We start from the raw sequence: 15,884 nt of genomic DNA, 5'->3' as shown, positions 1-15,884 counted from the left end.
AAAATAACTACCATGAAACCCTTTAATTCATATGGTAAATGTTGAAAATATGACCAAAATATGAAAACTGCCAGAGCTGTTAGAAAAAGACTAGAAGCCTTTTCACATATGTATAATCTAAGCATGATACTCTCAAAAGAAAAATTGTAATTATTACCTTCCAGTTTGAAAACTTTAATTCTAAATTTAGAAAAAAATCGGGCTTCCCTGGTGGCGCAGTGGTTGAGAGTCCGGCTGCCGATGCAGGGGACACGAGTTCGTGCCCCGGTCCGGGAAGATGACACATGCCGTGGAGCGGCTGGGCCCGTGAGCCGTGGCCGCTGAGCCTGCGCGTCCGGAGCCTGTGCTCCGCAACGGGAGAGGCCACACAGTGAGAGGCCTGCATACCAAAAAAAAACATCTATACACAAGCCACTGATTTAACCAGATCCTCCCCCGCCCCCCCAAAAAAGTGTTTAGTAAGCAGGAACCAGAAGAGCTGATATTCACAGTTCCTACAAGAACAACTCTTTCAGGGTTTATCCCATGAAGTACTTTATTTTACAACCTTCTTCTTATGCAAAACTAAAGGTCCATTTGATTACACAGAAATTTCATACAGTGTAAAACTAGAACTGAGTGTGAAATACTGCATGTAAGTATTTCTAAATAGTCTTGTTCCATCAGTTCATCAGTGACTTCTGTGGCTTTATAGTCCTTTTCTGTGGAGGATTCTGAGAGAATCTCTCCAGTTCTCCTGGAATTAGAGCCTCCTGATTCTTCTGTTTCATGGCAGCCAGAATCCTACTTGCAGGGCCTCTGTTTTCACTGCCTTCAGAATGTAAATCTATCTCATCCTGAGACAGATGAGATTCCTCTATTTGATTATTTTCCACAGAATTCTCTTCATTTATAGTTAAGGCATCATCAGATTCTTTCTCTTGAATTTTTTGTTATGGAATCATTTCTGTTGTTAAAGACATTCTTCCTCTTCATCCTCTTCTCTTTGTCTTTATTCTTAGATGAAGCTGGTTCTTCTGTTTCTTCTGTCATAACTAAAGAAATGTGACTAGAAGTTGTTTGGTTATCTCTGACTTCACCTTCTTTGTCAAACTTGAGTTTTTTAACCTCATGTCCCTCAGCTCGCAGACCATTTTCATTTGGATGTTTATTTTCTATATGGCTCACTGAGGACCTCCTGATCCAGATGTCAGAGTCACTGAGTTTTGTCCTCATCATGCTGTAAGTTTGTAGAGACTCTTTGCTCACGGTGCTCTGAGGCAAACCCACCCCCCCACCCTTCCTTCCTTCCTTCCTTCCTTTCCTTCCTTTCCTCCCTCCCTCCCTCCCTCCCTTCTCTCCCTTCCTCCCTCTCTGCCTCCCCTCCCCATTCTCTCTCTCTTTCTTATTGTATAAGTTGCAGGAGTACAGCATTAAAATTCAACATCTGTATACACTACAGAGTGATCACCAGCACAAGTCTAGCTGCCGTCTATCACCATACAGCTGACCCTCTACCTATTTCAGCCCCTCTGGTAACCAGTAATCTGTTCTCTGTATCTATGTTTGGTTTTGTTCGCTTTTGTTTGTTCATTTGTTTTATTTTTTTAGATTTCACATGAGTGAAATTGTACGGTGTTTGTCTTTCTCTGCCTGACAGTTTCACTTAGCATAATACTTTCAAGGTCCATCCATGTTGTTGCAAGTGTGTGTGTGTGTGTGTGTGTGTGTGCGCGTGCGTGTACGTGCACGCGTACTTATCACATCTTTATTCATTCATCAGTGGACATTTGGGTTGTTTCCATATCTTGGCTGTTGTTCATAATGCTGCAGTGAATATAGGGGTGCAGATATCTTTTGGAATTATAGTGGTTTTTTGTGTTCTTTGGCTAAATACCCAGAAGTGGAATAGCTGGGATCATATGGTAGTTCTAGTCTTAATTTGGGGGGTAATCTCCGTGCTGTTTTCCATAGTGGCTGCTCCAATTTACAGTCCCACCAACAGTGTTTGAGGGTTCCCTTTTCTCCACATCTTCTCCAACATTTGTTATTTCTTACCTTTTTGATAATAGCCATTCTCATAAGCGTGAAGTGATTGATATCTTATTGTGGTTTTGATGTGCATTTTTCCCTAATGATTAGTGATGCTGAACATCTTTTCTTATGCCCATTGGCCATCTGTATATCTTCTTTGGAAAGTTGTCTATTCAGGTCCTCTACCCATTTTTTAATTGGGTTGTTTTTTTTGCTTTTAAGTTGTATAGTTCATATATTTTGGATATTAACCCCTTATTGGATATATAAATTGCAAATATTTTCGCCCATCCACTAGGTTGCCTTTCGTGTTTTTTTTTTTTTTTTTTTTTGCGGTACGCGGGCCTCCCACTGCTGTGGCCTCTCCCGTTGCGGAGCACAGGCTCTGGACGCGCAGGCCCAGCGGCCATGGCTCACGGGCCCAGCCGCCCCGCGGCATGTGGGATCTTCCCAGACCAGGGCACGAACCCGTGTCCCCTGCATCTGCAGGCGGACTCTCAACCATTGCACCACCAGGGAAGCCCTGCCTTTTCGTTTTGATCATGGTTTTTATCACCGTGCAGAAGCTTTTTAGTTTGATGTAGTCCCATTTGTTTACATTGGCTTTTGTTTCCCTTGCCTTTGGAGTCAGATCCACAAAAACATCGCTAAGAGCAATGTCAATGAAATTACCAGCTATGTTTTCTTCTAGGAATTTTATGTTTTCACATCTTACATTCAAGTCTTTAATCCTTTTTGAGTTAATTTTTGTGTATGGAGTGACAGTGGTATAGTTTCCTTCTTTTGCATCTGGCTCTCCAGTTCTCCCAACACCATATATTAAAGAGACTATCCTTTCTGTATGTTCTTTGCTCCTTTATCATAAATTAATTATCCATATATGTGTGGGTTTTTTTCTGGGACCTCAGTTCTATTCCATTGATCTGTGTATTTGTTTTTGTGCCAGTACCCTACTGTTCTGATGACTTCAGCTTTGTATCAATAGTATAGTTTAAAATCAGGGAGCATGATAACTCCAGCTTTGTTCTTCTTTCTGAAGATTGGCTATTCAGGATCTTTTGTGGTTCCATACAAATTTTAGAACAAATTACAATTTTCTTAAAGCTTGTTAACCCCCTGACTTCCTTCTCTGGTAGCTTTAAACAATGTGTATTTACAGTAGGGGCCAATCAGAGAAGTCATCACAACTTCTGTGGGCTATTTGAAAACCATCAGTGGGTTAGATATGACTTGGAATGTATGTACCTTTTTATTCCCTGAATCTCCCCTAAAAGGTGCCAAGTGACAGACCAGTGAATAAAAGGGTGATAATCATTTTAGGTTAGTCCTAGGAAAAGGCTTCTGTTGGTGCCATGTGGAATATGTAAGGTATGTGTCCATCTTTTTCAGGAAGTTGTACGGTTCCTGGATACCAAGCATCAAAACCACTACCGAGTCTACAATCTCTGCAGTATGTACATGGCTCGATATTTTGCTACTATAGGTAGAAAACAGGTCATTCGCTGCATGTAAGAAGGTGGTTCAATTTTTACATTTCATTTAATCGTAGGTATTTGGTGGTGGTGGGAAGTGAGTTTTTTAAAAAGTCTCCATCTTGTGCTGGCTCTATTTGGTAGGAAAAGAAAGTGCAACAGCACACAGTGCCCTGTGAGGTAGGCAGCAGACTGGGGGCAGAGCCATTTTAGGAGAGTCAGGTCTAGTGGTAGTAGGTTTTGGAAAATATTTGTTTTTTCCTGCCAGCTTGTGTTTTGAAGACAATTCAACAAATGCACGCTCTAACCCACTAGGAATGAGGTGTGAGGAGACCAGGGCCCTGCATGGGAAAAAAACCCCAAAACCCTATAGCAAACACATTATAGCCCAGCTGACCCTCTTCCTGTATATTAAATGGACATTTCCAGGAGGCAGGTATTTTGGTTGGCCGCATTGGCTTCTGCTCTGTGTAACCTTCTGATAATGTAGTGAGTAGCCTGCTAGAAAAGTACAAGTAAGGCCTATTAAACCGAAATAATTTGGGCTTATGTTACTCAAGATGGACAAAACACTGCTCTACTTTTATTTTTGAGACCCTTACGTGTCTTTTAGAGTAGGAGGAGCCAGACAGAAAGCTCCTTTTAAAGGTAGAGGAGGAATTTCTAACAGAAAAGAATAACTTATTTACACCTTGACCATTTACTGTGTTTATTAGGGTTAGAGATATGACTCGTGCATCATTTATTTCAGGTGAAAAAGCTTATGATGCTAAGTACTTCCATGATAGGGTCCGTCGATACATGATTGACGATCACAATGTCCCCTCTTTGAGGTAAGTTTGATGCCAAGCGGGCTGTCAGAAGAGGGCTAAATACACAGGGCTTGATTTGGGGGGAAGTATTTTCATTCAACTAAAAATCTTTCACTTGGAATCAGTGAGATGGTGGCGTTCTCCAAGGAAGTAAAAGAGTGGATGGCTCAAGATGAGGAAAACGTCACAGTGATTCACTGTAAGGGGGGCAAAGGTAAAAAACGTTTTTCTTTTTCTTTCTCTTTTTCTACAGAAATTTGAAAAATATATTAAAGTGCACCAACAAGATACGTTCTATTAACCAGTATTAATCATTGTTAACATTTTAAAATATTAGCTTCACAACTACAGGAAGGGAAGGAAAGAGGGAGGAAGGGGGGAGGAAAGGAAGAAAGAGTAAAGAAGAGAAGAAAGCAGGAATAGAAGAACTGAGGAAGGTTAAGTGTGTTTTCCCTTGTTTATTGACTATTTGGGTTTCTTCATTTTTGATTTGCCAAAATATCTGTCAAAATAAAAACTCTGTTTAACTTTAGAAACCATCAGAGCACTTTTCATTTTATTTAAGGTTGTTCTTAAACTTTGTGAGGACCTTTTAAAGTTAGGAGTGTCAACAGCAATGCCATTTCAAAGACCAGAAATTATACTGGAATTTTTATAGTGTAATGATACATAGAAGTTGATTTTGATGGGGGGAAAATGGGGGTGGTGGGAAAGCCAGTTGTAAATTCAACCAATTTAACTTGAGTCAGATTTTCTCTCATTCAGATTTAGGATTTTAATAATCATCTAGGCATATTTCACAATTTTTGACAAATAAGGAATTATGGTTTCGTTGGGCTGTGAAACAGTTTTTTATATTAAATTCCAGGAAAACACACTTTAAAACTGCCTTCTGTAATTGGGTAGAATAAAGTTTTAGTCTTATTTGAAAGTAGTTTCAAGCTTATGAGTTAGTAGGCAAGTTCTATCTTTAGTTCCACAGGTCGAAATATTCTGTATGTATGGCAATTTACAATATTGTGCCTAAATGAAGAATACAGGGGTTGAACCACATGGAATTGCCTTTCTTTGGACCATCTTTTACTATAAAAAAAGGCCATTTAATATTGCTCAACCAAAATATTATAATCTAAGAGTTGGCTTTAGTTTTCTTTTAATCAGGTTAATTCCCTGCTTAAAGGAAAACCTTCATTTCAAATTTTTTTTTCTGAGAGCGGACTTACATTATTCTGTGTTCATGTGTGTTTCATTGCTTTTCCTTTAGGATTGTTTGCAAGGCTAGTATTCAGTTGGTCTGTACCAGAGCAGCTCCTTTTTTCAAGTTTTCATTCATCTTGGTTTTGCTTCTTTTTGTTGGTTGATGCCTGCACATTACCAGTAATATCATGATAGCCCAAATATTTTGCTATTGATTTATAGGACTTCTTTAAATAATCTGGGTGCTAATTTTTTGTTAGCAGTTTATATTGCAAATATCTTCTTCCACTGTGTTGTCTTTTTAATTTGATTATGATTTATTTTGTCATATAGAAGTTTTAAATTATTAACGTAGTGAAGTTTATCAGTCTTTTGTGTGTGCGTGGTTCGTGTATTTTGGTCACGTTTAAGAAATCCACCCATACACTGAGGTGGTGAAGATATTCTCCTTATAAAATAGTAAAGTTTCGCTTTTTACTTTTAGGTCTTTAATCTAATTGGAATTTGGGGAGGGAGATTTTTTTTTTTCCCATATGGATAGACAATTGTCCTAAAACCATCTATTACATCCTCATGTAGTTCTCATCAACTTGTAGTCCCTTCTCAGTCATATACCAAGTTTCCATACGTATTTGGGACTGTCTGTGAATTTTCTATACCACACTATTGTAATTTTTATAGCTTTATAATATATCTTAATTAAGACAGAAATCTCTTGACTCTTCTTACCTTTAATTTTAGAATTATTTTATCAAGTTCTACAAGAAAATATATTTGGGATTTTTATTGGAACTGCATTGAATCTATAGATTAATTCAGAAGCATTGAGAACTTTGCAATATTGAGCTGTACATGAATAGTTTTCTATTTATTTGAATCATCTGATCTTTCAATAATATTTTATACTTCTCTTCATAATGGTCTTGTATATCTTTTGTTAAATTCACCCCAAGACATGTTGCTACTGCAAAAGGAAGCTTTTTCTATTACATTTGGATTGGTTCCAATTTTTACTATTAGTAAAAATTACTATTATTAGTAGACCTTGGACTAAAATTGTTTTGTCTTAGGATAATGAATCTCAAACTTTAATAGATGATGTCATCTGTTTTCCAAAACAGTTGACAATTTACACTCCTGGCATTGCATGAAAGTTTCAAGTGTTCCATGTCCTTACCACCACTTGGATTTCTCAGTCATTTTATTTTTAGCTGTTGGGTGGGTGTGTAGTTGTATCTCATTATGGCTTTCATTTGCATTTCTATGGTTACTAATGAGATTGAGAAAGTTTTCATAGGTTTATTATGATATCCTTAGATATTCTTTTTTGTGAAGTATATGTTTAATTTCCTTGTCTATTTTTATCCTGGATTGTTTGTTTTTTTTCCAGTTGACTTGTAGGAATCATTATATATTCTCAATTTCAACTCTGTTGTTTGTTATATGTATTATACAGTATTGCAAGATACCTTTTCTGCTCTGTGATTTGCCATTTCTCTCTGAGTATCTTTTGGTTAACAGCACTTCTTTTCTAACATAGTCAGTGTACATTGTTCTTTCTCTTCTTAAGGTTAGTGTTCTGTGTCCTAATTAAGAAATCTTTCCTTGAGTTTAAAAAGACATAGTCCTATATTATCTTATATAAGTTTTATTTCATTTGGAATTGATTTATGTGTGTGGTGTGAGGAAGAGGTCAAGTTTTATCATTTTCCATGTGGCTGTCTAATTGTTTCAGCACACTGATTTCATTTCCTTGCTGTTCAGCAGGACATGGGTCTGTTTCTGAACTTTCTAATCTGTTTATTGCTTTTTCATGTATCTGTGTTGTGTGCTAGTAGCACAACTCTCTTACTTGCCTTAGTTTTCTAATAAGTCCTGATTTCCTTTCAAGGGAGTCCACTCATCTTGCTCTTCACAGTTGTTTGGGTTTTTTAGGCCATCTGCATTTCTGTATACATTTTGGAATCAGCTAGTCAAGTTACACACACACACACACACACACACACACACACACCACAGCCCTGATGTAACTTTGGAATTTCATTGAAACTGTAGATGGAGGGGAATTGAAATCTTTACAATACTGAGTTTTCCAATCCATGAATGGAAATATCCACTCATGTAGTTAAGTCTTCTTCAATCTCTCTTTATAATGCCTTTTCATTTCCTGCATAGAAAGCTTGTATATGTGTGGTTAGATTTATTCCTAGGTATTTGATATTTTGATATTTTAACTATTATAAATTATATCCCTTGGAAATTTTTATGTCCTAAATGTTTTTTTGTTGATGCTCTAAATGCAGTTGATTTTACTAACCTTGCAATCAGCAAACTTAACTAAATTCTTTCATTAATTCTATTAACTTGTCTGTAAATTCTTTTGGATTTTATGGCACATGATTATATCATATGAAATAATGCACTAAATTTTTGCTTTTCAATCCTTTTCTTCCCTAGCACTGGCTAGAACCTTTGGAACAGTGTTGAATTATACGTGATGATCGCAGGAATCCTTGTCCTCCTTCTCTCAAAGGAAAAGCTTTCAGCATCTCATCAATTACTTTAGTGTGTGTGTGTGTGTGTGTGTGTGTTAGTGTTAGATATTCTCTATCAGATTAAGACATTCCTTTAATTTGCTAAGAGTTTTTATAGTGAATGAATGTTGAATTTTATCAGAAGCTTTTTCTGTGTCTTTAAAATAATATGATTTCTTACCTTCATTCTATGAATCTGGTTGATTACATTGATTATAAAGTAGTACACTAACCTTGCATTCCTGGAATAAACACAATTTTGTTGTGCTATATTATTTTTTAATAAATAGCTGGATTCTGTTTGCTAATATTTTCTTAAGGATTTTTGTATCTATGTCATGAGTAAGAGTGGCTGTAGTTTTCAAATTTTGGCTTCATAAACCAAAATTAAGTTGTACTTACTCTTTTTTTTAAAGTCTCTGGGTGAGTTTGTACAAGTTGACATTTTTCTTTTCATGTAAGGTAGAATTCAGTAGTAAAGCCACGTTGGCCTCAGTGGGGGAATTGGCCTTATTTTCTCTGTGGGGAAGTTTTTAAAGTATGGCTCAATTTCTTTATTAGATATGGGGTTATTTATAATTTTATTTCTTCTGCACATTTGGGGTGTTTTTCCAAGCATTTGTTCATTTTATCTAAATTTTCAAATGTCTTGACATCAAATGGTCTTAAAATATCTAATTCTAATGTCTACAATAGTGTTCCCTTTTTCATTCCTTACATTGCTATTTTTGGTGCCTTCTCTCTTTTTTCTTTTGATTAGTTTCACCATGAACTTACTAATTTTATTAATCCTTTCAAAGTACCAAGTGTTTTGGCCTTACTAATCTTCCCTATTATTTGTTTTTTATTTCATCATTTACTATAGTGTTTCCTTTCTTCCACTTTCTTTGGTTTAATTTGCTGTTTCTTTCCTAACTTCTGAGATGGATGCTTAACGCATAGATTTTTCAGCCTTTCTCTTTTCTAGTTAGCATTTAAGCCTATAAATTTCCCTCTAAGAATAGATTTAGCTTCATCACACAAATTTTTATGTATATTCATTATTATTTAGTTCAGAATATTTTCTAATTTCCATTGTGCTTGTTTCTTAGACTCATGGGTTATATAGAAATATACGGTCTTATTTTCAAACATGAGGATTTTGTAATTCTAGTTATTCATTTCTGGTTGTATTGCATTGTGGTCAGAGAACATATGCATTTTTTTAGTTCTTTGAGACGTATTTAGACTTGCTTTATCGCCCAGAATTTGGTCAATTTTATCAAATGTTTTCTGTGCACTTGAAAATATAGTGTATTAGACATTGTCCTGAACAGTGTTCTATATGTGCCCATTAGGTTGTTCATTGTTTTATTCAAATCTTCTATATCGTTACTGATATTTTATTTTGGTTGGCTTGAATTCTTTGCAGCATAATTCCTTCCTCCCACCCCCACCATTTGCTTGGAAGTCATATACTCTTTTTATATTCCTTAGTAATTTCTCTAAAGATTTCAACCGACGTCCCTTATTTAGCTATCAGTTTTTGCTTTTTTCTTAGTGTTGACCTTGTATCTTCCTGAACGCTTTCATTAGTTTTAGGGGTTAGCCTACAGATTTACTTGGACTCTTCTAGTCTGCAAATAATGAGAGTTTGTTTCTTCTGTTTTTATCTCTATAGGTTTTGTTTCTTTTTCTTATCTTACAATAGTGGCTAAGCCATGTAGTGAATAGAAGCAGTGAATAGTGGACATTTTGTTTAGTTCCTGGCTTTAAGAGGAATGTTATCATAATTTCATCATGAATATGATATGCCTGGTAGGTCTTTTGGTAGATCCTTTCATCATAGTTAAAAACTTAAAACCTTTGTCCAATAGCAAAAGTTGAGTGAATGAATATACGTTTATGTTTTAAGTTAAAATACTGAAGACAAGTGTAAATCATTTTAATGATTCCTTGCATACCTGGCTTGACTGGATGAGAGGGCATCTACTTTGTCTGTGGTTGTGCTTATCCATAGCCACTGGGACTTGAATCTGCAAGGTTTTTTTCAGATGGGAATATATAAGGGCTGTAAAGACTCAGAGATGTCCTCCAGAATTGAAATGTTAACCATCCATGCTAGAGAGCTAGATTGTTAATGGTCAGTAGCCTCCTTTAGCAAGAAGCTTTTACTTATCAGAGCACAGAGTGATACAAAGTCCTCTTTGGAAGTACTTGGCTTAGAATATTGTTTTTCAAACTATGGGTTGCAAAATAAATTTAGTGGTTCATTTTTTTTTAAAAGGATAGAATAGAAAATAGAGTGCATCTTAAGGTAAAAGGATAAGTTTGGAATTACATAAAATAAGTTCAGCATATACTGGCTAAGACAAAAGCTACAGATAATTGTAGAAAGAATAGATGCAATGCACTTTTTAACTCACGTTTTGTATGGCAGGACAAAAATATAAATTGGAGGGCTTCCCTGGTGGCGCAGTGGTTGAGAATCCGCCTGCCGATGCAGGAGACACGGGTTCGTGCCCTGGTCCGGGAAGATCCCACATGCCGCGGAGCAACTAAGCCCGTGAGCCATGGCCGCTGAGCCTGTGCGTCCGGAGCCTGTGCTCCGCAACGGGAGAGGCCACGACAGTGAGAGGCCCGCATACCGCAAAAAGAAAAAAAAAAAAAAAAAGAAAGAAAAAAAAAATATATATATATAAATTGGAAAAAAAACCATATGAGACTTTGAGGATAAAATGACATGAAATCAAGGATTTGCTTTAACATGCTGGTGGTGGGGCTGGGGTGCGTGTAGAGAGGGGGAGGGAAAGAAGGATGAGGGAAGAAAAGGAAGAAACAAGTATAACAATTAATATGATAATTATCGAATCTGGGGAATGGGTATATGGGGGCTCATTATTCTGTTCTTTCTACTTTAACATATGTCTTGTAACACACACAAAAAACCTCTAAAACGGAAGGAATAATAGGTATTGCAAATGCTAGGTGGTGTTTTGGGTTCTGTCCACGTTTTATCTTTTAGAGTTTCTTTTATTTACATTAGTAGGAAAACAGGGTGTGTAATTAGCTCTTAATTGGTAGGTATGTCTTCAGCTTCAGAGTCCTGGAGCAGAGCTCATTGCCTCTGCCTGTTGCTGCCGTCTCCAGGGGTCATGGTTCAAGAACAACATACACGTGCACATCCATGCACACAATTAGCACAGAACTCCAGGCAGAACCTCAGAGCAAGCAGTGTAAGGGCTTTGTCTGTCTCTGAATGGAAATATTTTGAGCCAGCACCTTCAGGGTGGAAGAAAATCAATCCACAGTGAACTCTAAATACCTCTGAGAGTAGTTTTATACCAAGTGCTGCCATGAGTGATGGTTCATGAACTGACTTCTTTTCTAGGAAGAACTGGAACTATGATCTGTGCCTACCTTCTTGCCAGCGAAATATTTGCCACTGCAGAGGTATGAAAGATGCTCCTACCGACACTGTCTTAGGCTGATTGAATTTGCTAGCTCTGAAACCGCACTGGTGGGATGTTAACATGATTCCTGAGTCATGGTACTTAATGGAGTTGTAATTGGAGAGGTGGTGATTATTGGAAAGCCTGGTTTGGAGACTTTCTCATTTAACTGGCACTAGTTAGTAACTGACCTCAGGGCCTCTTCCTTTGGGACTGGATGAGGGTGAGGTCAGTGAGACGCTCACCTTGGACACGAAATTTAAGGGAATGCTAAAAAAAATCTCAGTAATTAAGATAAATAATAATCTAGTGCAGCATTTCAAAAATCTAAGTTAATGCCAAAAAATCCATCGTGGATACAATATGAATGTTTTAAATAAAGACATGACACAGTAGAGTCCAGATTAATGTGAAATGAGTAAGGTCAAGTTGTGAAAGTGCAAAAAAACCTCAGCAATACAGAAGCTTGACTTGCCTCCCCCAGACCCAGAACTGCTCTGACATAATCCCACCAGCTCCAGGCCTTCCTCCTCTCTCACGAGAATAAGAAGATGATGGGTTAGGGAAATTTTCTAAAGGACCTTGAACATCCTTGCAAGTGCTAGGTAGGTAAAAGGCATCGTTTTCCAACTCAGAACAAAGTCTCTCCTGGATGTTATTATCTTTGCACAGTCAATATCTGTGGGGCCTGTGCCCTCTGGAAATTTCTGAGAAGACAGGATGGGCTGTTGCTGTGTCTTAAAGCAGGGTCCCCACTCTTTCTCTGCCATGATCTTGCTGAAAAGTCACCTCTTAGAGGGCACACTCCCGCAGCTCTGCTTCTCTGTCAGCCTGCAGCCCAGATAAGAGAAGCTGGGGGTTATGACCAGCACCCTGATTCCACCGTCTTCTTCTTTTTTTTTTTTTTAATTTTTTTTTTTTTGTATGCAGGCCTCTCACTGTTGTGGTCTCCACCGTCGCGGAGCACAGGTTCCGGACGCGCAGGCTCAGCGGCCATGGCTCACGGGCCCAGCCGCTCCGCGGCATGTGGGATCCTCCCGGACCGGGGCTCAAACCCGCGTCCCCTGCATTGGCAGGCGGACTCTCAACCACTGCGCCACCAGGGAAGCCCTCACCGTCTTCTTTATTTCAAATTTGAGACACACAGGTTAGGAAAATGGATGCTCTAGGACAGTGTTTTTCACACTATGGATCACAGTTTATCAGTGAGTTGTGAAATCAACTTATTGGGTTGTCACTCTCATTTTTTAAATAAAATGGAATCGATTAGAATAGGAAATATCAAAAGGTAAGTATGGTTTGTGAAACTTTTGTTTCAGTTCCGTGTGTGTGTGTGTGAGAGAGTCCGTGTGTATGTGTGTGTGTGTGTGTGTGTGTGTGTGTGTATCTCCCAGGTTTATGAATGTGGTGAATGTGGATTGTAGCTTTAAAAATAAAAAGTTTGGGCTTCCCTGGTGGCGCAGTGGTTGAGAATCCGCCTGCCGATGCAGGGGACACGGGTTCGTGCCCCGGTCCGGGAAGATCCCACATGCCGCGGAGCGGCTGGGCCCGTGAGCCATGGCCGCTGAGCCTGCGCGTCCGGAGCCTGTGCCCCGCAGCAGGAGAAGCCACAGCGGTGAGAAGCCCGCGTACAGCAAAAAAAAAAAAAAATAATAATAAATAAATAAATAAATAAAAATAAATAAATAAAAAGTTTGAGGGACTTCTCTGGAGGTCCAGTGGCTAGGACTCCACGCTTTCACTGCCGAGGGTTGAGTCCCTGGTCAGGGAAGTAAGATCCCATAAGCCGTGTGGCGTGGCCAAAATAAGTAAATAAATAAATAAAAAGTTTGAAAGCTGTTGGTCTGGAGCCCTAGACAGAGCCAGAGGCCGGTGCTCAGGCCTTTGCTGTCTCTGACTGGCTGTATGCATCTCCATGGCAGGTCACTCGGTTTGGCTTTGTTAATTTTGTTATTTTGGGCATAGCCTCTGCCCAAAGACCGCTGACTTAAGGAAATCATGTGCCCTTAGAAACTTCAGAATGCCTTATACAGGCAAGGGACGTGCAGATGACCCATGATTGGACTGTTCCCTTTTTTATAGGACAGCCTTTATTATTTTGGAGAACGACGAACAGATAAATCCACCAGCAGTAAATTTCAGGGAATAGAAACTCCTTCTCAGGTAAGTGTTCTTTCTTCAAAAGGGGTTACTCTGGGTAATTAGGTTAAGATTGGCATCTCTTACCTGGTTTCATTTTAGACTCTCTTCCTTGGGTGATTCCTTAGGTCATCTTCTCCTTGGGCCATCATCTCCTTGGGTGATCTTCTCCTTGGGTGTCCCGTGACAGGCCACCTTGGTCCCTTCCAGAGGCCAGGAGCCCTGCCTTAGGTGTTGATTGGCTTTGCAAGCACTGAGTTCTCCCCAGAGCACCCTGCGTTCCATTTTAATTGGTTATTGTTTACAGAGTTCAGGAGTTGATTCCCTTCCCAAAGTAGGAAGGTCCAGTTCCTAAGGTTTCAGACCCCTGAAGATTATCTGAAGTCCCTAGCCTTTTATTTCCACATAAAGAGGAACTGAGTCTTTCACAAACCCCTGTTAGGGCAATTCCGCCCTTGTAGAACAGTGTGTGTGTGTGTGTGTGTGTGTGTGTGTGTGTGTGTGTGTGTGTGTGTGTGTGTGTGTGTGTGTGTGTGTGTGTGTGTGTGCGTGTGCGTGCATGCATGTGTAAGGGAGAGACAGACAGTGACAGAAAAAGACAGAGACAGAGTCGGTGGGAGGGGGGCTGCACTTCAAAAGAGAAAGGAAAGGGAAACAACATTTTCCAAAAACCTATTTTATACTAGACACTGTTGTATTTTTACATATATTGTCTCATTTAATACTCAGACAACCCATGTGACCCATGTTATTACCTTTTTTTTTTTTTCCTTTTAAAACATTTTATCATGGACTTTTTCATAAAAAGTCAAGACAGTCATACAATAAATCCCCTTATAATCATCACACTGCTTCAGCGATCATTTCGTCATGTGGCCAACCATTCATTCCCTCCCCAGTCTACACACGCACACACATGCACGCACACACACACACACATGCACACACACGCTTCACTTGCACACTAAACTTGGACTATTTTGAAGGAAATCCCAGACATCAGATCATCTTATCCCCTAAGCATTTTAGTATGACATCTAACATAAAGACTCTAAAAAGAGCCCTTATTAAAACCACTGACGTATCTAACAATATTACACCTTAATAGTATCAAATGTCTAGTCGTTTAAATTTCCATAATTATCTTAAAATCTTTAAAAAACTTAGTTTGTTTCAGTCAGGATCCAAACAAGGGCCCGCATTTCATTTGGTTGCTATGTCTCCTTAAGTCTCTTTCAGTTTATAGGTTTCCCACCTCTCCTTTTTTTTTTTCCTTGTAAATTGTTCATTGCAGAAACCGGGACGTTTATCCTATAGAGTTTACGACATTCTAGACTTTGTTGAATCCCGCTAAGGGTTTTGCATTCATTATCTAATATAATATTCTCAATAACTCAATGAGGGGCGCCATTATGACTCCCATTTTATAGACTGGGAAATCGAGGTTCAGGGAAACCACCTTTTTGAACTAAGAACTCAAATCCAGATCTTTCAGACTCCAAAGCCCGTTATTTCCCATCCTGTGCACAGCTTCTCATTTGGATTGCCTTTGCTATACGGCCCCTCAAACCCAAGTGAGAGATGGTTGGGAATTCTTAAGTAAATGCGCATGTGGCCACGAAGGAGAATTTTCTTTGAGTGAAGTGACGAAAGCTGATACCCTTGGCCTAGTTAGCAGAACACTGTTAACTGCTGGCTCTAGACATTTCATTTGGGATCAAAGAACTCAGCCTTATCCGTCCATACTTTTCTGCCAAACTCAAGCAACACAAGAAAAAAACAAAGTTAGCCATAGTCTATAAGTAATACATCAACTTACTGAAGCCCAGCTCGAATCATGCCATCTCACGCTCAAAATCCATAATGGCTTCTGACTGCCAGCGGCAGCAAATACGTTTTAACCTGGCTCTCCCAGTCTAGATTTGATTTTTCCAACCGCTTCTTCCACCGCGCGCGTTCACACGCTCTAACGCGTTCGGATTGCTTGCCGTTTCCCAGCCTGTGTTGTACTTGACATTCACGGGCTCACGAGGGCCCCTTGTCCTGGAGTCGCTTTGCCCTCCCAGCCTGAAGCAGTCGCCTGCTTTTTCAGGGGTTCTTAGAGCCCTTTGTGTCCCTTTTAGGGACTAAGTTGCTTTAGATCATTTTCCAGCTATTCGAAGCTGTGTCTTCTCTACCCTTTCTGCAGGCCCACGTCTTGTCCATCTTTCCACCCTGGCAGCCCGAAGTGCCTCATAGAGTATCTCCTTTGTCTGTAGTGAGTGCTTGCTAAATATATGTTGGTTT

General features: G+C 39.1%; 1 protein-coding gene and 1 pseudogene across 1 annotated transcript in view; one reads left to right on the top strand and one right to left on the bottom strand.

Moving 5' to 3' along the window:
- The window catches only part of LOC131743160 (phosphatidylinositol 3,4,5-trisphosphate 3-phosphatase TPTE2-like), a 92,136-nt gene that overhangs the window by 50,466 nt on the left and 25,786 nt on the right, over positions 1-15,884 (top strand). The window contains exons 13-17 of the mRNA XM_067016893.1: positions 3,403-3,463; positions 4,237-4,318; positions 4,423-4,511; positions 11,399-11,460; positions 13,542-13,622. Coding sequence (XP_066872994.1) covers positions 3,403-3,463; positions 4,237-4,318; positions 4,423-4,511; positions 11,399-11,460; positions 13,542-13,622 — 375 coding nt within the window. The remainder of the gene's footprint in view (positions 1-3,402; positions 3,464-4,236; positions 4,319-4,422; positions 4,512-11,398; positions 11,461-13,541; positions 13,623-15,884) is intronic.
- LOC131743509 (serine/threonine-protein phosphatase 4 regulatory subunit 2-like) lies at positions 565-1,218 on the bottom strand (annotated as a pseudogene).

Source organism: Kogia breviceps, chromosome 16, assembly GCF_026419965.1.
Source record: "Kogia breviceps isolate mKogBre1 chromosome 16, mKogBre1 haplotype 1, whole genome shotgun sequence".
NCBI lineage: Eukaryota > Metazoa > Chordata > Mammalia > Artiodactyla > Physeteridae > Kogia > Kogia breviceps.
This window is presented reverse-complemented; position numbering and strand designations above follow the sequence as displayed.